Source organism: Pipistrellus kuhlii, unplaced genomic scaffold, assembly GCF_014108245.1.
Source record: "Pipistrellus kuhlii isolate mPipKuh1 unplaced genomic scaffold, mPipKuh1.p scaffold_m20_p_3, whole genome shotgun sequence".
Lineage (NCBI taxonomy): Eukaryota > Metazoa > Chordata > Mammalia > Chiroptera > Vespertilionidae > Pipistrellus > Pipistrellus kuhlii.
The window spans coordinates 54,659,378-54,684,863 of NW_023425529.1; the positions used below are offsets into that span (position 1 = coordinate 54,659,378).

The window sequence follows — 25,486 nt, forward strand, 5'->3', positions numbered from 1 at the left end:
TGCCTCTTGCACACCCCCTACTGAGGATGTGCCCGCAACCAAGGTACATGCCCTTGACCAGAATCGAACCCGGGACCTTTCAGTCCGCAGGCCGACGCTCTATCCACTGAGCCAAACCGGTGCCAGCCAGTTATTTAAAGTTTTGATAAGATATTTTAGTTGTTACTTTAAAAATATAAGAGGAAGTATGTATCAGTCAGTACAAGTCTGGATACAGAAACCACACAGTAATCTGAAAAGGAAGATTTACTATAAGGAATTATTACCTATAACAGAGGATTGTGATAATGAGGGATTGTCTAGTAAGAAGTAAATAGAAATTTTAAAGAATACAGAAATTGCAATTAGAAGAACTGCCCTAAGACTGACATATAGCTCAAGAAAGTTTCCTCTGCAAACCCTACCTCCCATCTTCCTCTCCCTGAGGCTGAGACCATTGGAGAGGGCGTTGCTGAAGCTCACTAAATAGCAGGGAAGTCACTGTAGTATAGGGTCACAATAATGCAACTTTCCAGAAATCTGCCTTCTGGAATTTGCTGGAAATCTATCCTCTAAGGCAGCAATTTTCAACCCTTTTCATTAGTTTTTGGCGCACACAAATTAATTACTAAAATTCTGCAGCATATTAAAAAAATATCAACATTATATTTTTTGATAATCTGACAAAAATAGGTATAATTTTGATTCATTCACATTAGATGGCTGTTATTGTTAGCTATTATCATTTTTTTATTTGACATTAGAGGCCCAATGCATGAAATTCGTGCAAGAGTAGGCCTTCCTTCCCCTGGCTGCTGGCACCAGCTTCCTTCTGGCATCCGGAACCCAGGCTTCACCCACAGCCCCAGCTTTTCTGGAAGGTCGTCTGGAAGGACATCCAGTTTAATTAGCATATTACACTTTTATTATTATAGACTAGAGGCCCGTTGCATGATATTTGTGCAAGAATAAGCCCCTGGTTTCACTCCCAGCCGCCTGGAGCCAGCAAGTCCTCGCTTCTGTCTGGAGCACCACTCCAGTAGCTCCCTCTGTTGTCCCCCTTCCCCTCAAAGCAGGCTTCACACTGCTCTGGCCTGCATATGCAAATTAACCTCCATCTTTGTTGGGTTAATTTGCATACTCTGATTGGCTGTGGGCATAGCGAAGGTATGTTCAATTACCATTTTTCTCTTTTATTAGTGTAGATAATAAGGAAAAAGAGGTCAGTGCCCCTGACTAAATTGTCAGGAATTACATGTTTGAAAAATTTTTGCAGCACACTGGTTGAAAATCACTGGTCCAGTGAATCAATGGCATCGCTATTGGATACCCTCTTCAGATAATTGGTCTGTACTTTCAACGCAGATTGTAAGAAACAGTTGAGTGGTGTGTGTGTGTGTGTGTGAAAACATGTAGTTTTGTTAGCAGGGAGTGAAGGAAGAAAATTAGGCAGAAAAGACTAAATAGCAGAAATAAGAATAAGTAGCAGAAATATGAGAAATAAGAGTGGGAGGGAAACAGGAAATAAAAAGAAGAAAGAAAAGTGCTGAATTTGAAAATGCTTAATCATTAAAAATATGAAAAGGTTATTTTCCCAACTGCCGTTTCCATTATTCACACAGTTTGTGTGTGTGTGTGTGTGTGTGTGTGTGTGTGTACATTCACATATTTGTATAATCCTCTTCATTTACTTGACTGATATATATTGATATATATAATACTTCCTTATAAAAAAAGGCCATTCAGTTATTCTTATTTCATTTTCATACTTTGCCCTAACGACATTCCCACTCAACAAAATACTATTTTCTTACTGTTTTCCAAGTATAAGAACCTTATTCACAGACTGCTTCTAAACCTAATGTGTAATTTATTCCATGGTTCACATTTTCTTCACATTCACAAATTCTACCAGGCTAGTTTGTTTCTCATAAAGTACTACTGACTTTCAGTTAGTAAATTAACTGACAGAAGTAAGAATGTTCTCTCTTCTGGTTATTTGAACTTCTAAAATGTCATAAAATGAATTTATTACACATCAGATAAACCAGAGAAAGGCACTGGTGAAATAATTTAATTCAAAAAGTATATATGACCACTTATATTTTTATTTGGCTGACACTTTGCCAGGTGTTGTAAAACAACCTATGAACTATTTCCCCCTTAAGGTACTTATAGTTTTGTTGGAGTGATAAGAAAACACATCAGCAGTTATAAATGTGGAAAGATAATGTTAGTGTCTACCCACGTGTGCCTGTTTGAAGAAATGCTTTCATGGATCATAGGAGGGTGTGTGATCGCATCAAAGCAGGGTCAGGCGTCATGAAGGACCTGCGACCAGAGTTCATCAGGCAGAGAGGAGGGTTTCGTTTTTCCCAGGTAGGGGATGCCTGATAGCGCATGCCCTATGAGAAGAGGACTTGGGGGTAGGATCAGAAGTGGGTTTTTAAAGTAAATAGTTAGGAGATTGGTCCAGTAGGAGGAGGGAGGAGAGCTATGTTGGGAGTAATGGGAGATAAGGCTGGAGTGCTAAAGGGAACCTATTAAGGAATCCCTTGGATTCCGGAGGAGACATTTCAATTCCTACTTGAAATATTTTAAGCCTTGGCATCTTTTCCCCCAGGAAGCCCTACCCGAGCCTTCCAGGGTGAACTTGGTTGTCCCTCATCCCTGCTCCCATACTTCCGTCTTTGTGCATACAAGTAACTCCCTTCAACTCTCAGACTTTGTGTTGTATTATAATTTGTGTATGGCCTGTTTGCCCACTAATAAGTGAACTCCACAATGCAAGGACGTATCTTAGCCATGCTTGTCTCTACCCCCTGGCATGTCATAATCACTAAATATTTGTTTGATCGGATGCATGTCTGAATATTGTCAGACAGATTGTGGAGATATTTTTGAATAAGACAATAGCATGATAAAAATAGGAAGTAAGCCTTAATAACAGGGTACAAGGCTATTTCTGTGGGTGAAAAGAGAAGCAAATAGGGGTGAACAGCCTCAAAGGAACTTTTTTCTTTGTTAGCTGATAAACCTTAATATTATTCAATATTGTCCATGTGTAATTAGCTCCTGATAACTTTAAGACTTTGAAGAACCACATAGGATAGTTTTATTCTGTAAAAACATTTCCTTGCCAAACCTTGCACTGAATTAATGGCTCATTTTATATAGGTTCACTAATAATAATGATAATAATAATAATCCTATATGATAAAAGGCTAATATGTAATTCTACTGAACAGTAGAATGACTGGTCACTGTGATGAGTACTGACCACTAGGGGTCAGACACTCAATGCAGGAACTGCCCCCTGGTGGTTAGTGTGCTCGCACAGAGGGAGTGCTGCTCAGCTAGAAGCTGGGCTCATGGCTGACAAGTGCAGTAGGGTGGCAGGAGCCTCTCTTGCCTTCACGACAGCGCTAAGGATGTCTGACTGCCGGCTGGACCAGGCCTAAGCCATCAGTCAGACACTCCCTGAGGGCTTCTGGACTGTGAGAGGGTGCAGGCTGGGTTGAAGGACCCCCCTCAAGTACACAAATTTCATACACTGGGCCTCTAGTAAGAATAACAATAATAATGCAAGAGCTAACACTCACACAGCACTTACCAGATGCTAGGCATGGTTCTAAGTGCTTTATATATATTAGGTCTTTTAACCTACACAATGACACATTTTATAGATGAAGAAATTGAGAAAGGATAAGTACCATGTGAAGATCACATGCCAGTATACAAATGGATATAGAATACTGTACTAACACTTAGCCTTTTAGAAAAGATGAAAGCTAAATAATCTTAGGGAAATAAAGTTTTAATATTTTGCTTTGGTCATTCTAGTCTGGTTACTTTGTTCAGCACAAAGGGGACAAATGGAACACACACACTCAATTCCTTAAAAAATTTTTTGTCATAGTACTTAAGTGGAAAATTGAAGACCATTCTAATATAAGAAGGGATGAATCAAAAGTAAACAGATCCCTCATGGCAGATGATCCAGAAGGACTCAGCTTCTGGCTGGTTGTTATCCTTAGGGAAGCTCCTTGGAATCCTGACGAGAAGGAAGGAGCCAATGTAAGTAAGCTGTTAGGCCTTTTAACATCTGTGAGGTAGGGCAGCAGCTGGATTCATGGGCAGGATTCTAGTTTTTGAACTAAAGATAATTTTATTTTATTTAAAAAATATATATTTTATTGATTTTTTACAGAGAAGAAGGGAGAGAGAGAGAGAACTAGATACGTCTATGAGAGAGAAACATCGACCAGCTGCCTCTTGCACACCCCCTGCCAGGGATGTGCCCGCAACCAAAGTACATGCCCTTGACCGGAATCGAACCTGGGACCTTTCAGTCTGCAGACCGACGCTCTACCACTGAGCCAAACTGGTTTGGCGATAATTTTATTTTCACTTACTGTCTTTTCATTACATTTTCTTAAGTAGTTGTATTCCAAATTTTTACCACTTATTTTGTTGTTATCAATCCTCACTAAAAAATATTTTTCCATTGATTTTTAGAAAGACTGGAAGGGAGGGAGAGAGACAGTGAGAAACATTGATGTGAGAGAGACACATTGATTGGCTTCCTCCTGCATGCGCGCTGATTAGGGCTGGGAATTAGGCCTGCAACGTGCTCAAGACGCTTCAGTCCATGGGCTGATGCTCTATCCACTGAGCCAAACCAGCCAGGGCCCAAATTTTTACCACTGAAAAAAATTTATTTTTCTGAGAAGATTGAGGCCAACTATAATAACATTACCTATCTTAAATTTCTTTCCTCCTGCCTTAAAATTTTTTTTTTTTTGTATTTTAATTTCATCAAACAATCAGCACACCCATGTATGGACTGAAAGCAACTGGTAGAAACAGTTTAATATTAACTCAGATGTGTGACCTCAGATTCATCACCTATAAGATGAGGAAAATAAAACCAATCAGGTGTAAGAACTAAGTGCAGAAACATTCCTAGTATATGGAAGGTATTCTACAAATGTTAGATTCAAGTGGCCTGACTAAGTTTTAAGAACATGTCATACTAATCACAACAGCCTAAGAAATTCCTTATAATGTGAGAAAGTGCAGGCTTTATTAAAGAGAGACTGTCTGTTAATAGTATATATCAGTGTGATGAGTCACTACCCCAGCTGTGTTGCTACATTTCAGATGGAACTCTGCTGCAAAACTATTCACACATGCTACATTTCACACGAGCCTCCTGTGCAGTTTTATTCTAGGCTACTAGAAAATGTAAGCCATTTTTCAACTCTTTAAGAACATAAGCCCTTTCACTGAAGAAATTCCAGTTCAATGCCACACACAATTTACTCAACTGTGCTAGTCAGTGTATGTTGCTCCATTTACCACGAAAGGAGACTTTCAACATAATCTTTTATTCTTCTGATATCATGGTTGTGTGTGTGTGTATGTGTGTGTGTGTGTGTGTGTGTGTGTTGGGGAGGGCAAAGGGAGGAATGTAAAAGCAGGAAGGGGAGAGGGGAGTGGGGCAAGAGAGAGTTTTCTATTTTTACTCCATTCAAATCACATTTTTCAACCCCTTTATACACTATCCCTATGATATCTACTATAAACCATCCCAGTCACTATGGAATTCTACTTGGAACTTAATTCCAAGCTTTTTTTTTTTTTTTTTTTTTTTTATGGAACTCTAGTTGGAAATTACTCATAATTCCAGCAAATGTTTCTTAATCTTTAACAAAATGCATTTAACTTGAATGTAAAAGATTCGATTGCCGTTCACCTCATTTTAAATCCTTTAACAAAGTTAGCTTTCCAGTACGATGAAAACATTCTGTAATGAACTGTATTTCTGAGTAGTAGCTTAAACTTTTGTTATATCTAAATATCTCATATATTATTTTGAAGAGAATATAAAATGGACTTCTCTCATCCCTTGACCCTTCCTGTCTTGTCTCTGCATATAGTGATTTACAGGAAAAGTATCTGTAACAGAGGGAGTTACTTTTCTATATTCATTTCATCTGTAAATTCAGGGCAAGACCATAGCTAGATTGAAAGAAAAGCACTTCCTGGAGACACTGGCAAAGATAAGCAGCAAAAAACATTGCGAATGCCTGATTCATCAAACTACCAGGAATATAAAGCTTAAATAGCATAAAAGCATAGCATAAATTATTCTATTAAAAAGTTATATATACAAAGAAAAATCAAAGCAATACTTATACATAAAATTTCTGGATAGCTGAAAGTGTGAGCATGAGTGTGTGTATGTGTGTGTTGTATGAGTGTATATTTTGGGGGAAGAAAAATGAGGGAAAGATAATCTTGCCTTATATTATCTAAATCACAATTCTATTTCTTCAGTTAATTTTCCAAAAGTACACAGAAATAGCTTATATTCTTAGTAAATTAAGATGGATAGTTGGAATAAGTGGGAAACATAGGCAAGGGTTTTATTTAAAATTCATGTAAATTTATCTTGTTTGTGTAATCAGAAAATTCACAAACCAGAAAATTCATGAATATTTATTTCACTTCACAGACTTTGAAACAACTTAAAGCTAGTTTATAAAAACAACAACAATGTGTAACTTTTAGCATTTACTTTTGAAGCAATCTACAAAGCTGTTATTCTTGTAAGTAAATTATTTTTTTCAAAATGTGATCTCTTATTCAATAAAAATTGCATAAATTTTCATTCAGTGTATCTTTTTAAAAAAATATATTTTATTGATTTTTTACAGAGAGGAAGGGAGAGAGATAGAGAGCTAGAAACGTCGATGAGAGAGAAACACTGACCAGCCGCCTCTTGCACACCCCCTACCGGGGATGTGCCCGCAACCAACATACATGCCCCTGACGGGAATCGAACCTGTGACCTTTCAGTCCGCAGACCGATGCTCTACCACTGAGCCAAACCGGTTTCGGCTCATTCAGTGTATCTTATACATGTGTAAGTGATCCATCACATATCATTATAAAGGAAAGTGGGGAAACCATCCAGAGGACCAAGTGGAAACACAGAGCTGGGATGATTTAAAAATAATCGTGATTAATATATTCAAGAAAATAGATGACAAGTTGGAAATTTTCACCAGAAAACCAGAATCTATTGTAAAGAATAAAATAGTTCTGAGGCTGAAAAAAGCAATAACTGAAATACAAACATAAGAGATTAATTCAACAGCATGTTGGGCATAGAAGAAGGCAGGATTAGCAAATAGGAAAACAGGTCAGTAGAGAATATCTAGACTAAAGCTAAGAAAGCTGAAAAGAGAAAAGAAAAGTTGTTGAAAAGATAATACACAAGATGCACAGTTTCAAGTATAACATACTACAGCCACAGAAAAGAAAGAAAAAGATAATTAGAAAGAAGCAATATTTGAAGAGATACGAGCAAGAATTTTCTCAATCTGAGAAAAAAACCCAAAAAACTGAAGTCACAGATTCAAAAAGTTCTACAAATCTAAAACAGGATGAGTACAAAGAAAACCACATCTAGACACAGCAAATCTGATGAAAATCAAAGGCAAGAAGAAAATCTTAAAAGCACTCAGATAAAATAACTAGAAAAGTAAAAAAACTAGAACTGTTAAATCCAAAAGGATGATCTTCATAAAGACCAACAAAGTTGAACATTTCTGTCAAGTTAAATAAAGAAAGTAAGGGAGGAAGAAAAGAATATAGGTTTAAAACACTAGGAATGAGAATGGGATAAAACCAAAGATAGGAGGAAATTTTGATGTAAGAGAATACTATATATAATCTTATTCTTATAAATTAAAAATCTCAGTATAATTTTCTGAAAATAAAATACCAAATTTGATTATCAAAAGATTATACTTGAATTGACAGTAATCCTGAAAGAAATTGAGAGTTACCACAAACCAATTTGGACTTTTACAGAGGAAAAGGAAAAAAATTATTTCTATGCTATTATAAACTATGTCTATCACAGAAAATGGATAAAAGCTTATTATTTCCTTTGATAAATGTGAAATACCTCTAAAACCAAGACCTGACAAAGACATTACAATCAAAGAAAGATTATAGACCAATTTCATTTATAAAAATATATGTAAGGATCTTAATACATTAGTAAAAGGAATATAGCTATGTGTGGAAAGAATAATATGCCATGACAAGCTAGGGTTTATTTCAGGAATGTACAAATAATTCAACACTGGGACATCTCAGGAAAATATATGCCCAAAAGATAATTTATAAAAATTCAATGTGAATTTAAAAATATATATTTTTTTATTGATTTCAGAGAGGAAGAGAGGGGGAGAGAATAATAGAAAACATCAATGATGGAGAGTCATTGATTAGCTGCTTCCTGCATGCCTCCTATTGGGGATTGAGCTTGCAGCCTGGGCATGTGCCCTTGACTGGAATCAAACTCTTGGGACTCTACAGTCCACAGCCCGAAGCTCTATCCACTAAGCAAAACCATCTAGGGCAAAGCGAATTTCTTAATGAAAAAAACTTAATGAGCCCAACTGGCATGGCTCAGTGTTTGAGTGTCAACCTATGAGCCAGATCATAGTTTGATTCCTGGTCAGGGCATATGCCCGGTTGTGGGCTCAATCCCCATCATGGTATGTGCAGGAGGCAACCAATGATTCTCTTTCATCATTGATGCTTCTCTCTCTTTCTCCCTCTCCCTTCCGCTCTGAAATAAAAATATGCATGCTTTAAAAATCTTAATGAAATAGGAATAAAAGTAAAATACTGTGTTTTGTCAAATCTAAGAAGCCATTGATTAAAGTACTTATTACTACTTCAAGTAACACTAAGAAAAATACTGCCACCTTGGCCAGTGTCTGAGCATCGGTCTGCCCACTGACCGAACACAAGTTCAGTTCCCTGTCAAAGGCATGTACCTGGGTTGCAAGTTCTATCTCCCTCCTTTCTTCCTCCCATTCCTCCTTCCCTCTCTTCCACACTCTCTAAAATCAATGGAGCCCAGCTAGTGTGGCTCAATGGTTGAGCATCAACCTATATGCTGAGAGGTTTCCAGTTTGATTCCCTGTCAGGGCACATGCACAGGTTGCAGGCTTGATCCTCAGTGAGGGGCAGGCAGGAGGCATCCAAACTATGTTCTCACTTATTGATGTTTTTATCTCCTGCCCCTTTCCTCTCTGTCTCTGTCTCTCTTTCTTTCTCTCAAAATAAATAAACAAATAAATAAAAAGTCAATGAAAAAACATATTTGCCCTGGCTGGTTTGGCTCAGTGATTAGAGTTTCAGCCCATTGACTGAAGGGTCATGCCTTCGATTCCCCATCAAGGGCACATGCCTCAGTTGCAAGCTGGATCCCACCCTGGTCAGTGTCTCTCTGTCTGTCTCTCCCCCTCCCTTTCACTCTCTAAGAAGTCAATGGAAAAAAATATCCTCAGGTGAGGATTAAAAAACAAACAAACAAATAAACAAACAAAACCTGCCAAATAAGTTGTGAAATGCTATTTATTAGTTATAGACACATTCAGGTTTCAGAGATGTTAACATGTTAAAAATAAAAAGTATCCAGTAGAATCAATGAAATAATGTACATAGTGTTGGGGCAACCAACTAAATATTAAAAACACACATTTATATCCTATCCTTAGTATCTGATAACCCAATATATACCCCAATAATATCTAGGTTAAATAAAAATTTAAAATATTAACAGTAAGATTGTGCAAGACCTAAGTGGGAAATTTTCCTTTCTAAACAAGATTCTAAAACAGAAAATAAAAGGGAAAAAATTAGCTTGGAATACCTAAATACTTTACATTTCTGTAGATCAGAAACACTGTTTTGAAAAAATGGCAAATTGGGGGGGAAAAATTAACCCACATGAGATTAATATTTAAATCAATGGAAAAAGACAAATATGGAGAAAAAAAGCTTAAGTTATAAACAAACACTTTTCAAAATAAGTATAAGTAAGCATAGGGGGCAATATTCTGCCTCTAAGTAATAAAAAATGAAGTAACTACCAAATTAGTGACCATTTTCTTTATTTTTTATTTAATAAACATTTATTGTTCAGATTATTACAATTGTTTCTCCTTTTCCACCCAGCAGTAGTTATAGCAAGAACTACAGTTTTCTCCTCTTTGCTTGGTAGTTGGTGGTTTTGGAGCAGTCTGACTGGAGCTGCAGTTTATTTGGTTAAGCCGCTGTGTGGAGCCTGGGTGGGTTTGTAGACTGTGTGGGGAGGTGTGTCTCAGTGTATCTCTAGGCTGGGGTGTGGCAAACAGTGATGGCTGCCAGTCAGCCTTCTCTGCCTTTCCGTGTTTCCAAGCCCCCGAGTCCTGTGCTCCAGCGCAGTAAACAATGATTGCTGTGTGCACCTCTGCAAAAAAGTCACCCTCACTTTCCGACTGGATGGCCGACAGTCCAGCTTCTCCCCGTAGGTGTCTGGGTTCCCCCCTTGTGTCCCCAGAAACTGAATTTCAGAGTGATCAGCCCGATTCGCATGCCTCCATACCTCAGCTTTTCAGTGTTTGTGCTCCTTTCTCTTTCCTTCTGGTTGTCAAACTTCCACTCAGCCAGCTTTTCCATGGTTCTGGGTGATAGATGTTTTGTCTTTTAGTTGTAGTTTTGAAATTGTTATGCGAGGTGGCAGTTTAGTTGTTTACCTTTGCCACCATCTTGGTTTCTCCCATGAGCATTTTCTTTACAATTAATTTTTATTTATTTTAAAATTAAATTTATTGGGGTAACATTGGTTAATATTATATAAATTTCGGGTGTACAACTTTATAATATGACATCTGTGTACTCTATTGTGCTCTTCTTCTGTCACCATATATTTGATCCCCTTTATCCTCTTTGTCCTTCCCCTACCCTCTTTCCCCTTTGGTAACCACCATTCCATTGTCTTTATCTGTGAGTTTGTCTTTTTTTTTTTTCTTTTTCTTCTATTTGTTTCACAAATATATTCCATATATGAGTGAAATAATACCATTCTTCTCCTTTTTTTGTCTGACTTATTTCATTTAGCATAATACTCTTAAGATCCATCCATGTTGATGAAAATGGCAATATTTCCTGAGTAGTATTCATTCCATTGGATATGTGTACACCACACATCTTCTTTACCCAATCACCTGTTTTTGTGTACTTGGCCCCAAAGGAAAAGGAAGTGAGAAAAAAATAAAAAATAAAAAATGGGATGACATCAAACTGAAAAGCTTTTGCACTGTAAAAGAAACCATCAACAAAACAAAAGGGCAACCAATTGACGAGGAGAAGATATTTGCAAATGATGCTTCCAATAAGGGGCTAATACAAAAATATGTAAAGAACTCATATAACTCAAGAAAAACAAAACCCCAAACAATTTAATTTAAAAAATGGGCAGAGGACCCGAAGAGACACTTTTCCAAGGAAGACATACAAATGGCCAACAAATGCATGAAAATATGCTCACTCATCCCCACTAATTATAAGGGAAGTGCAAATCATGACCACATGAGATAGCACCTAACACCTGTTAGAATGGCTATTATCAATAAGACAAGAAATACCAAGTGTTGGAGAGGGTTTGGAAAAAAAGGGAACCCATTTATACTAGTGGGAATATAAATTGGTGGAGTCACTATGGGAAACTGTATGGAGATTGGTCAAAAATTTAGGATTAAAACTATCGTATGACCCAGTAATCCCTTTTCTGGGTGTCTACCTGAAAAATATGAAAACACTTATTCATAAACATATATGTATCCCTATGTTCACTGAAGCATTATTCACAGTAGCCAAGACATGGAAACAGCCTAAGTTCCCTTTGATGGATGATTGAACATTTTCAACATCATCAAATTCACTGTTGATCAAGGTCTGGGAAATTAGCGTTCTAAAATACTGCTATGTAGAGTGTGACTTAGTAGTAACTTTTTGGATGACAATTTAATATAGTGAGTATGTCAGAAGTCTTAGAATTTTAGCCCTAACCAGTTTGGCTCAGTGGATAGAGCGTTAGCCTGCGGACTGAAAGGTCCCAGGTTCAATTCAGGTCAAGAGCATGTACCTTGGTTGCGGGCACATCCCCAGTAGCGGGTGTGCAGGAGGCAGCTGATCGATGTTTCTCTCTCATCGATGTTTCTAACTATCTCCTTTCCTCTCTATAAAAAAATCAATAAAATATATTTTTTTAAAAAGGAAAAAAGAAGTCTTAGAATTTTAGGAATTTATGATCTAGCAAATAGACTTTTAGGAATTTATGCTAAAATTGTTTATGCATAAAGATAATGCTACAAAAATATTTTAATTATTTTTATGATGGTAAAAAAAAATTTCAATATCCAAAATAGGTGTCTATCTAAAAAACAAAAAAAACAAACTAGTGAGAATATATACAGGTATGGCATTTCAATATTGCAAAAGAATATGTGTTGACCTGGAAAGAATTTAAAACATTTAAAAGCCTACTAAACAATAATTACATATGACTCCATATTTGTAAAATACATATGTCTATAAGTATAAAAACAGGAAACAAATTAGAAAATTTTATACCAAATGTTAATAGTAATTATCTCTGGGATATTGGATTGTAATTTTTTTTTTTTTTTTTTTTTTTTTTTTTACCTTTTTGCTTTGATAATCTGTTCTTTTTATTTTTTTAAAAAGATGAGCATGTATGTTTTGGGTGATAAGAAAAACATTTTACATTATTTTAATATTACTGTTGCTCACTGTGTTGCTAACACTGAACAATTTACTATTTTAAAATTTTATTTAAAACATCATTTACTACCCTCTAATATATTTTTCTCCAATGATAATTTGAAAGGATGAAATGGAATGTAATTCCAAATATATTTTTGAGAGCCCAAATTCATCCTATCTATTTATTAATCTACTCATCTCCAAGTAGATATTTTACCCACTGCCCTCTCTTCTAAGTTGTTGCTTCTTCCTAAGTGACTGGTAATGGTGATAACTCAGAAAACAGCCCTTGGGAGGTTAGACTTAGCTCAAACCTTCTTCTATTTGGCTACCTCCTTTTGGCCTCTACTTCAACATCACTTCAAATTTTCTCCTTCCTCATAGCTACCTTCTATCTTTCTACAATTCTCACATGGTTCTATTTCCAGACACCTGGAGGTAATTGATGAAGAATGGGATACCAAAGTCAGAAGATTTGTATTTATTTCCAAGCAGACATATTTTAGTAAACTGTCTATCATGTTTAAATTAGGGATTTAAAAAAAAAATCATTGCTTAAGGACTTACCATGTACTAGGCATTATGTTAAACACTTCTATTTATTTAGTTTTTAATCCTCACCTGAGGATGTTTATTGATTTTTAAAAATCTGTTTTTGATTTCAGAGAAAGGAAGGGGGAGGAAGAGAGAGATAGAGACATCAATGATGAAATTTATTGATTGGTTGCCTCCTGAACATCCCTCACTGGGGTGAAGTTCACAACCCAGGAATGTGCCCAGACCAGGAATTGGATGGTGTCCTCCTGGTTTATAGGTAAACACTCAACTATTGAACCACACCAGCCAGGCTGTTTATTGATTTTGAGAGAGAAACATCAATGTGAGAGAGATATCTCTCACGTCAATTGGTATCTGCAAGCGAGGTATATGCCTTGATCTGGAATTAAACCCCCAACCTTTTGGTGCAGGGAAAGAGGCTCCAACTAACTGAGCCAACTGGCAGGGCTATGTTAAACTCTTTAAAGAATATTATCTCCTTTATTATTCATAACAAATAGAAAATCAAAGCTCACAAAGGGTATGTAATTTACAAAAGTTAACTCTGGCGGTAAGAGATGAAGCTAGGACACAAATTCAGGTCTGTTTGTCCCCAAAGGCACTTCCTCATCTCCTCTATTATATTATAAACTAGTGCCCTAGTGCACAGATTCATGCACATTAAAAGGAAATTAGTTAGAAGGTGGCTGGTGGGGCAAGATGGGCTGAACACACCCTGAAGCCAACTTCCTGTGGTCCCTTTCCGGCCAGCCACACCTGAGGTGGTGTCGAACTTGAAGGGCATCTGTGGAGTGAGCAGGGTCCCTCTGGCAGGTGGGGTCCCTTGGTCTGAGCTCTGATGATTGGGCTAAAACTGGCGCTTCAGCATCCCCCAAGGGGTCCCAGATTGTGAGAGGGTGGTTCTCAGGTGAAGCACACTGGAATTGGGCTCCCTCCTCTCTGGTTCCAGGGTGTGTCCTCCGAGAACCACTGATGACATGCCAGGTCACCGTAGCTTGTCAACTCCTGTGTTGAGCATCTTCCCTCTGGTGGTCAGTGCACATCATACCTACCAGTTGGTCAGACAGTCACTTAGCCTTTTATATATATAGATGTTTTCCTGTATTCTGGCTGATTATTCTTTTTGCTGAGGCCATCTGGTAGCTATCACACTCTGGTGTTAATTGGCACTAATTTTCTAATGATGGCCAAGCGACTATACTTGGATTTTAAAGTGGAGAAAGCTATGATTGAGGTGTAAGACCTGTGAGGTTAAAGTCACAACTTTCCCCACTTACTGTGTGTAACTTTGAATAAGCTACTTAACCTCTAATTTCCTCATTTGTAAGGATAATACCCATGTCACGGGAACTTTAGAGAGGATTAAGTAAATAATGTTGAAATGTTTGGCTAGTGGAAAAGCACTGTAAATGGGAAGCATTGACACTAAAACATTGTAAGGATTGGCATAAGTTGTAGCTTTCAGAACCAAAGTTCATTAGAGAAAGGGAGTCATGCTCTTTATTTAGAACAGAGACCAAAAGGTCAATTAGGTAAGTAGTGCTTTAAAATTCTGGAAAGTTTTGTCTGTTTGCTGCTGGGTTCACATTTTAGTGGCTGCTGCAGGTTGGTGTTGAGCATAATAAGTGGTAATTTGCTGCAGGTGGGTGGAACAGGGAAGAGAGTGATTTTACTTGTCCAACATAAAGGCTTCTGTGGAGAAACCCTGGAGACAATAGCAGCTAATTGATAGTGTTACAATTGGCCAGCCTCTATCCAGAGTGTTCTGTGTTCAGTACAAGACCCTCACTTTAAAAGGCTGATAGACAAAATGCACCAAAAGAAGAGCAGCTGACAGTTAGGAGACTCAAAACCATGCCACTTCATGAAGAGATGATGGAAGGGAACTGAAAATGCTTAGCTCAGGGGGAGCAGACGAGTCTTGGAGGCTTCATGTTCTACTTCAGCAGTCTGCCAATCTGGCTGTCCAATAATAGGCTCACAGATTCTAAGCCTCTTCCCCACAGAGTTCTGATTGAGCAAGATTTGGGTGGAGCCAGAATGCTTTCCCTTTTTTCATTGAAGGCTGCCCCCTAATTCTTTTTTTTTTTTTTTTTTAAGCTCTTTGGGGTCATCAGTAATTTTTAATATATTTTATTGATTTTTTACAGAGAGGAAAGGAGAGGAATAGAGAGCCAGAAACGTCAGTGAGAGAGAATCATCTACCAGCTGCCTCCTGCACACCCCTCACTGGGGATGTGCCCGCAACCAATGTACATGCCCTTGACCGAAATCGAACCTGGGACCTTTCAGTCCGCAGGCTGACGCTCTATCCACTGAGCCAAACCGGTTCGGCTGTCCCCTAATTCTTTGGTTAATATAAGTCAGATGAGCTTAAGGAAGATTGGCCTTAGGGTGATGTCCATAGCCTGTAAGGGAGGGAACAAACTACAGACAATAGACAGCCAGGTAGATTTATCAAGTCTCTAAATGTGAGACTGGTGAAATAGCTGTTACCTCCTGAAGCCCCTCTCCACGGCCCGCCTCACCCCTGATCAGGGCCAATAGGGAGCGTGGCTGGCTGGCCCACCTCCTATCGCCCCTTCTCCCACAAGACCCTACCCCAGATAGACCCCCCCCCCCGCCCTTCCTCCCCTTCCCCCCCCCCCCCCCCCCCCACACACACACACATCAATCAGGAGTGGGGCTGGCCAGACAACCTCCCACAGCCCCTCCCCTGGCTGCTGACCCCCAATTGTTCCCCCCACTGCCCACAACCCCTCCCCACAGCTTCCTCTGCCTCCAGCTGCCCTCCCCCCACCCCACTCCAATTTGGGGCGGGGCCCAGGGGCCAATCGCCCTCGGCCCCTCCCCCCAGCCAGCCCAGCCCTGATTGGCCCTGATCAGGGCTGGCCAGGCAACCTCCAGCGGTCTCCCACTCTGACAGGTCTTGCCCTGATCCGCCAATTGGGGCCGGGCTGGGCCTCTAGTCTATAATAATAGAAGCATAATATGCTAATTAGACTGAGCGCCCTCTGGATGACCTTCCTGATGAAGCTGGAGCTGTGAGGGCCGAGGCAGGCTGCCATGGCTGTGAGGGCCAAGGCAAACTGCTGCAGCTGTGAAGGCTGAGGCAAGCTGCTGCCATTTGGAGGGCTAAGCCCCTTGCACAAATTTTGTGCATCGGGCCTGTAGTACTGAATACTAGATTCATGCACCGGTGGGGTCCCTCAGCCTGGCCTGCACCCTCTCGCAATTCAGGACCTCTTGGGGGATGTCCCAGGGATTGGGCAGTCTGACATCCCTTGAGGGATGTAGTAGTATGCAAAGCAGCAGGTAGCTGGGGAGGAGCCCAAGCCCAGGCTGAGCACCTCTCCCCTCCTGTTCATCCCAGCCCTGCTGCACCTGCCACCATGGCCACTTGGTAGTGCTGTCACAGAGGTGGAAGAGACTCACGCCGCTGCAACCTTGCTCACCAGCTGTGAGCCCCGTGTGTGGTGCCCGTTGGTCAGCTGAATGGCACTCCCACTATGGGAGTGCACTGACCACCAGGGGGCAGCTCCTGCTTTGAATGCTGCCCCCTGGTGGTCAGTGCAAGTCATAGCAACCAGTCAACTGGTCATTCAATTGTTTGGTCACTTAGGTTTTTATATATATAGATTTGTTTCATCAAAATACCACACCTACATTATACTAGTTCAATGACATGTTCATATGTGTTCATTAAAAAAGTTCTGTGGCCCTGGCTGGTTTGGCTCAATGGATAAAGTATCAGCCTGCAGACTGAAGCGTCCCGAGTTCGATTCCAGTCAAGGATACACGCCTGGGTTGCAAACTCGAACCCTACTAGGGGCATGTAGGAGGCAGCTGATCAATGATTCTCTCTTATCATTGATGTTTCTATCCCCTCTCTCCCTTTTCCTTCCCCTCTGAAATCAATAAAATCATACAAAAATCAATAAAATCTGTGGACTAGTAAAACACAAGATTATTTATTGGAAAACACTTAGTTAAAAGAATTCAATGGTTGCCATATAAAATAAAAAGCAAGGAGTGCACAAAATTCACCGATATATAGCTCCAAGAGTAGAATGTTACATGTAGCATTTCTGAAAAATTTTGACCACAGAGTATTTTCTTAATTGAGGAACATTCTGTAAGGCTAATGTTACTGTTTACTCACATTGGGAAATGCTAAAGAGGAAGATATGTAAGGCCTATCTATATATATAAAGAGGTAATATGCAAATTGTCCAGGACAAATGCTCAGGCGGAGGCTGTGTGCACAGGTGGGTGGGAGGGGACTGTGTACATGGTGAGGCAAGCCACTGATGGCACAGACCTGCAGAGAACAGGGCCTGCCCCCTGCCATGGCAGAGAACAGGGCCTGACAGCCATGGTGCTCTGGCAGTTCAGCCTCTGCACGTGAGTTGCAGAAGAAACCCGTTTTCTGACCACTCATTGGCTAAGCTCCCTGTATGCCACTGGCAGTGTTCTTGGTAACTTGGGTAATAAGAATCCAAGAGGGTGCAGGCCGGACTGAGGGACAACGCCCTACCCCCCCCCCCCCCCACACACACACATACAATGCATGAATTTCGTGCACTAGGCCTCTAGTGTTGAATAAAATGGTCAGGAGTACGTTTTAGGAGGAGGTGACACTTCACCGACACCTAAAGAATGAGAAGTAGCCCAAACGCAATGTGGGCGCAAAATGCTTTGATTGGTTGGTTGTTCTGCCATTTGGTCTATTTGCATATTACTCTTATTATATAGGATATTTTTAAATAGGATTTTATGATCATGGATTAGCTGACACTCATGATTCCTTCTGCTGTTCATAACTCATCTTTATTATCTTGCATTATACTTGGAGCAAACTACTCTTTAGTTCACTTGTGTCTTGATTTGTTTTCCAGGGGTGGTTCTAGTTGCAATTTTTTCTGCTCTAAGGAGAGTTGGCTTTATATTGCTGGAGATTTTCACATTTTACATCCATGGACTCACTTCAGCATATAATGTTAATGGCTGCTGCATGACTCATAGTCTACCTAAGCATAAATTAACTTCAGTACCTCTGTGGTGTGCCCTCTTTGAGATGGCTCTGGAAGACCACCCAGACGGTGAAATTTACACAGACTGCAGAGGCCCCTTCAACTTTGGGCACTGAGGGGTAATGACCAAATTACACCTGCATCCTTCAGGATGAGCCAGCCACCCATTTGCTCCTGATTGGGGTTCAAACTGTTGATCTTAAAGTAGAAGGGACTTTATGGGCTGGATTATGGCTAGTTTAAAAAGGCCTCTTCCTTCAGAGTGCTTTGCACGTAGTGAGCACTCCATAAATGCTTTTGACTATGACTTAGATCTTCCAGTGACCTTCTTTTCATGGTTTCCAGATTTGAGAGACAGCTTCTTGCCATTGAATCTTTGTTCTTCACATTATTTTCGCTTGGGGGTTTAATGGAGTGTAAGTTTTCTGACCACATAAAACATCTTTTTAGTGATAAATCTTTTCATGTGATTTGCTGGTCCACTGAGTAATTCATGGAACCCAAGGTTTTATCACTTGATTAATGGCCAGAAACAACTGTAAAATCAAGTGTTTTTAGTAAGTTCACCAAGAAAGTGTAAACCTATTATTATTTTTGCCTGGGGACTGGGTCTGTTCTGACAGATTTGTTGTTCCATGTTTAGTTCAGTGCTCTCCATAAAGGTAACATTTTAATGGTGATGTATAACAACCTGTGAATGTGGAAGTTTCCACATTGTGATGGGACATATTTTAACTTCCTCATTGGCCAAAAAGTTCCTTTGGGAATTACTAATGTAAACAAATTGAAATGATTAGAAAGGCAGGATGCTTTCATATTTTAAACAGGAGAAGTTTTCTTTGCTTTAAAGGAATGCCATCTAGTCATGGTTTTCAATATCATCCGGAGAACTTAAAATTATACATTTCCAAATTCTTTAATCTGGTGTAATTTGGATAATCATGCATTTTTCAGAATCATTGAGTTGGACCTAGGGAATCAGTGATTTAGTACTAATTTTTATCCCTAAATTAGGTCAAGAAACATTTATACCATCTCTTTTTAAGACAGTTATATGCTTTTCCGTTATAAAGTAGGATTTTAGTATCTCTGTGATTAAAAAAAAAGAATTATACTAATCTGAGATCCTGTGTGGGATCATACAGCTTAAAATTTTCTTATTGATCCTATAGCTCACAAGAATAAAACAGGAATTAGAAATAGAGAGAGGTGGCAAACAAAATCTATTCTTACCCCTCTCCCCCATTTACTAATTAAAGGTAGTATTCATTGTCTGCCCAATTATTTGAGAAAACACTCAAGTCAACCTTGATTATTGCCTTTCCCTCACCCTCCATATCTAATCTGCCACCATATTTTGTGCTGTGCACTTTCAAAATGTAATTTGAATTTGACTTCCACATATCTACTGCTTCATCATCATCTTTATCATCTTTCACCCATATTACAGTGATAGTCCCTTAGCTTTGGCTCCCTTCCCCTCCCCCCAATAGGCTACTTTTTGAATAGTTTTAGATTTGCAAAAAAATTAATAAGATGATACATAGCTCCAAATTCTCCTTTACCCAGTTTCCCCTATTATTAATATACTAGAGGCCCGTTGCATGAAGAGATTCATGCAATAGGTTTTCCTTCCCTTGGCTTCCAGCACCGGTTTTACTCTACTCAAGGCTACAAAGTTTCAATTATAGAGGGTAAACAAATTCCAACAGAAATAGCGGCAGCCATAGAGCAAGCAGAAGGCTTGGCTCTGCTCCAGGCTACATATAATTTCAAAGGCAAGAAGCAGGGAGAGGGTAGAAAAAGGGCCTTAATCCTAAATCACCTCTTTTTTCCACAGATAAATACCTTTCCGAGAAGTATCCCCAGCAGACTCCCCTCTGCCTTTTACTGCTCAAAGGTGCTTTTACTTACATGCATGCCCTTGAACCAATCATACGCAGAGGAGAAAAGGAGGATAGCATTGCCACAATGAGTTTAACCTACTGATGATTTGTTCCTGAGTGGCCACATTTTAGCACCCTTCAAAAATTGATATTCTGTTATTAGGAAAAACCATTAAATAGGCAACAAATAATGTCTGCCACAATTATTGACTCTTAAAATGAGTCATGAGCAAATGAGGAATGACAATTCTGATGAGAATGAAGGAGTGATTGGTGATCTAAAAGGGATTTAATCTAGGCTGGCCACTCTTCTTCAAAGAAACCATAATTAAGCTAATATGTGGAGAAAGTCTGAGGAGTTAAATAGGCAAAGGTGTCAGGGATTCTAGAGTGGGGGAGGGGGTTGAGGATTGATGTGAGTCTTGATGGTTGAATCAAAGTTTGTCAGTGATGAGCTGGGGAAGACTGAGGATGCAGGCTGTGAACTAAGATAGCAATAGTTTGGTTTGGTGAGAGTAAAGGCCACAGTGTGGGTTAGAGATGGAAAAGCAAGGCAGTCATGGTGCACCATGCACCAGAACGTGAACTTGATGTCCCTACGTCAGTAGCTTTCAAACATTTTGTCCGAGGCCCATAGTAAAAAAAAAACAACATACCTTTTTTTCATGATGCCTTATTATCAAGCCTTGTCGCCCTTGAATTTGCAGTGGCTGGGCAAGAGGACAGGTTGGGACACAATATAGCTAATTATTATAAAAGTTATAAATTAAGGCAATAAACTAAGCGTGAACAGAGGATATACCTAACTACCTTGACAAACATATTTCAAACAAAAACAGTGAATTCTGTGTGTGAAACCAAATAACTGAGAATAGTGCAAATTTGAAATTACATTTGTTTTCCACTAAAATGCTGTTATTAACTCTGGGGAAATGAAGGGATAATAGTAACAAGGCCAAGTGTGAGGTCAGGAGAAGGCTCCCTCTGCCTTCTCTTCCAATGGTTTTGCAGTCTGTAAGAGAGACACCTTCTTTCCTTTCTTCTTTTTTGGGGAGGAGCTCTTTCAGTACTCCTTCCCGTCCTCACTGGCCAGACACCTGGATTTCCAGGCCGCCCAGACCGTGTCCGCCTGTCCGCAGGGGACTCTGGTCCCTCGGTGCTGTCAGTGCTCCACTCTCACAGGCGGGTCTGCATTAAGAATTCTCTGAGGAGGAACACAGAAGAGTAGGGGAAGCATATTGCCCTGCTCTATCCTCTTTGTTCCCTCTTCCTTTTGCCCCAAGGTCCAAGCTTCCTCCTTCAAGTCATAGCCTTTGGCTACCCCTTGGGCTGGAGGTACATACACACACTGGCAGTGTACTTGACCTGAATTGAGGCTGAGGAAGCTGGCTCAGAGCCATTTGGGTAGGGAATACTGGGGACCCCAGTACTTGGTTGCCTGGGGAGAGGGGGACACAGCCAGAGGAACGCCAGAACAGAGGCTTTTTGCTCACTTGTAAGGATAATACTCCTTCGTACACACACATATTCACATACATGTACCTAAAAGTTGTACAAAATTACATATATTCTCAAAATGTGAAGTGCATTTTGTCTTCTTTATTATTCCATTTCAGTTAAAAAAACAAACTAGTTGTAATACACTAAACTGATTTTGTAATCTACTAATGGGTTCAGCTGTGACCCAATTTTGAAAACTCTGCTTTAGTTGTTGGGATGGTAGTAATGTGATAGATTGATGTTTTGGAAACATCTGGCAGCTGATAAGATAATGGATTGAAAAGGAGTGAGGATCTGGTTATGAGGTTATTGAGTCAAAGATAGGCCTAAAGATGCTTAGTGTGAGGACAGAGAGGAAGGGAAGGCAGTAGAAGCAACAATAGGTCTTGGTGGCTAATTAGATAATGAGATGCAGAAGAAAACTAGAATACCATCATGATTTCCAACTTAACTGATAGGGAAACTAGCAGGATAATTATATTTGAGGGGAAAGAAAGTGAGTTTAGCTTAGTACCTATGGCATTTGAGGTTGAGTGTTGTGTGCTAGTTTGGAGAGAGGTTTGGAAAAGCAGGGACTATAACAGGGCCTTTGTATTTAGCACTAGGAAGACACTGATAATCCTTAGCAAGGGCAGATCACTTCGTTGGGAAGTCAGGAAAGGCAGACATACAATATAGGATATAGTTCATCCTTTCAATAAACTTGATAGTAAAATCAGTAAGAAGGAAAATCAGTAAAAAGGAAGGAGGAGCCCTAGCCAGCTTGGCTCAGTGGATAGAGCATCGGCCTATGGACTGAAGGGTCCCAGGTTTGATTCCAGCCAGGGGCACATGCCTGGGTTGGGGGCTCGATCCCCAGTGGGGGGTGTGCAGGAGACAGCCAATCAGTGATTCTCTCTCATCATTGGTGTTTCTATCTCTCCTTCTCCCTTCCTCTCTGAAATCAATAAAGAAAATGTTTTAAAAAAAAAGAAAAAAAGAAAAGAAAAAGAAGGAAGGAGGATGAGAATAGGGAACAGATTTAAAGGCAGGCTTTTATTCAATTTTGAAGCACTTCTAAGAAGAGAGGAGAAACCTGTGGAAACCAAGAAACTGAAGATATGACAGAGCGAGGAGGAATTGGTATGGTCTAGTTTCAGGGAGACGAGAGAATGCACTTTAGGACATAAGTAGAAGGGAACCTTAGACAGAAGGAAGAACATACAGGCAAAGAGATAGGATGTTTTTCTCAACAGCTCTCTGTTGAGTCCAAGCAGCAGGCACTATATAGGTGTTGTGGCTGCAAAGGTTCACAGACATAATCTAGTGGGAAAGAGAAGATAGGCAAGGAAACGAGCAGGACGACCGTGGCCAGTGTCAGCTAGAGTTATGCTCAGAATGTGGAAACAAAGAGGCCTGAGTGAGGCTTTCCAGAGTAGAGAAAAAAATGAAAATGGCTTGCTCCTGAACAGGTGTGAGGGACATCTAAGAGAAGGACTGAGATGCGGACTCGGGGGCCCAGGATTGAGGAAAAATGTGGACCTGGGTTACAGTGGTGATGATAACCATGGTGATAATAATAATTGGTTTGTTCTCAGTTACTGACTTTAAGCAGCAGGTGAAACTTTATTTGGGAGTACTTGAGAAAATAAATTTTTGTGACAAAAGAAGCCACTTCTTGCTTATCTTCTGCCTCTCCACCTTTTGTTGACTTCTCTTTATGCTAATTTAGGTTAAAAAAATAAAATAAAAGCCACCGCTTCCAAAAGGGTTGTGGTACCCTGGCATAATTTCAAAGAAATCTCTTTCCCCATTTAGTTAACTACATTTCCCCAAGAAAAAAAATCCTCTCTGTCAGCATAACATCCTTTAACAGGACTCCTGCTGGCCGGTCCTTGTATCTTGGGGTGGCAGCTGTGAACGTATATACTACTGATTGTTAATGTGTGATGTAGACCTGACTGGAGCATGCCCACTAATTGGTTTGAGAGCTAGATATAGACAATGCTGTCTTAGAGGAGCTTGTGTAGATAGGCCTAGTCTTGGGGTTAATTCTGCTTGACAGCACATCAGCAGCATCTCGAGAGTAATTACCTCACAGAAGTTTTCCCACAGCCGAACCGAGAGCTTCAAAGGCTTCTGAATTTACAACCAGTATTAACCTATATCTGAAACATAATGTTCCCACAAGGGCTTGGATTCTTTCCCTCCTACTTATTAAACATATGGGGTTACTAGGTTCATTTACTCTGTGAAGAACTCAATGAAAAATTATACTTGGTGTTAAATAATTAAAAATCTTTAATAATAGGTCAAGAGGATAGTTTCAAATTTGTGGGTTTTTAAAAATTGTTTTATTATTGATATATTACTGAAAAAGTTAATCTGTAGAGACTGGGTGCTTTTTAAAATATATATATAATTTACCTTCTTTCTCTCAAAAACAAATGAGAAGTTAATATCTTTTCCATGCTGTGCTATCTCTCTGAATAGCTGCATGTTTAGGGGACCTAGGGTAATGTATACATTTAAAATGGTTAATATAAATATCTGTTTACATTTTTAGAGCTATTTTACTTGTTGACCACTGTACTGAAATCTGTAACTGTTGCATCTACCCCTTGCCCTCCTCATAAAGTAATAGTTATTCTTTAATAATCGATTTTTATATTGTAAAAAATGTCTTTTCCCTTTGCAGGTCAGAAACCAAATTTGACTCTGGTTCAGGTATGTTTACATTAATAATGTTATTCTGAGTATATTTTATTTACGGGACATTATTCTCTGAGGAGTAATTCATCAGATCAAGAACCATTTTGATTTTAAACAGACGAGGCAGTCTCTTTTCAAAACATGAACCCCACCTCAAAGCAGGGCTCTGAGCTGCTTGGAATCCTCACTTGAGATGTTCACTATGGGATTCCTGATAGTTCTGCAAGAAGCATTAATGCTCTCTATCTGTAGCTTTATTTTAAAAGCAGAAGTGGGGTTGTGCAAAATCATTGCTCAAAATAGAGTTAGTCTCTCAGTGGACAAAGCATCCTGAATAATTTGAAGATTCTCTGCAAGTGTCCTGTTATCAAAAGTGGGTAATATTTACATCTAACCCAGTAAACTATAAAGAGTTTAATCAATAGAAATAGATATTTGTCTATGACTTATTAGTCATTTTTTAGTTGTTTTGTTGGAGGGTGGGTAATGGAAAACTAAGGTCACCTTAAGCCATTATTTTGTATCTATCAAAACAAAATTTGTATTCTCACAAACAGTGGCATACTTCTGGTGTTTTCTTCTTATTAAGCACAAATGTAGCCATATAATCCTTATTATGTTTGTGTCTTTATCACTTGCTAAGGTCTGTGAGCCTTGGAGTTTTTGATGATGTTTACAATTAAGCACAAAAATGGCCTCATGTATGGTACAAGGAAATTATGTTCTTTAGTGAACTGTTAATAGATAAATAAACATTAACTTTCTATTCCAGGAGAAGTAATTTGCAGAAGAATATATAACTTATTAAATAAAAATAACATTACTACTTTTTTTAAATAGAAGTTTTTCTTTATTATGTCCACAAAAGAACCAAGACTATATAGATGATAGTGGTGACAAGGAGCTAACATGCTCATTTTTTCCCCCAAAAGCTCATTCTTCCTTTTATTGTATAAATGTAAAATCCCCAATTTGATGAGACTCTTTAAAAATAAACTTTGGACATTTGAGTTAACAATTTCACCTAATTTGGTAACTGTGATTCCAGAAATTTCCATCTGTGTGTTCTTGGGCTTTTGAGTCACGTGTGACATTGATAGTATAAGACAAGCATTTCTGGTTTACAGTATTGACTTATAAGGAGATTAAAGACACAGTGAGTTATGTAAACTATTTGATGTTTTTTATGGATTTATA

General features: G+C 39.2%; 1 protein-coding gene across 3 annotated transcripts in view; it reads left to right on the forward strand.

Annotated features, from left to right (window-relative positions):
* Positions 1 to 25,486, forward strand: part of MSRB3 (methionine sulfoxide reductase B3) — a 163,942-nt gene that overhangs the window by 67,480 nt on the left and 70,976 nt on the right. For all 3 annotated transcript variants that reach the window (XM_036458994.2, XM_036458995.2, XM_045588219.1), the window contains one exon: positions 24,276 to 24,304. In XM_036458994.2, the coding sequence (XP_036314887.1) occupies positions 24,276 to 24,304 (29 nt within the window). The remainder of the gene's footprint in view (positions 1 to 24,275; positions 24,305 to 25,486) is intronic.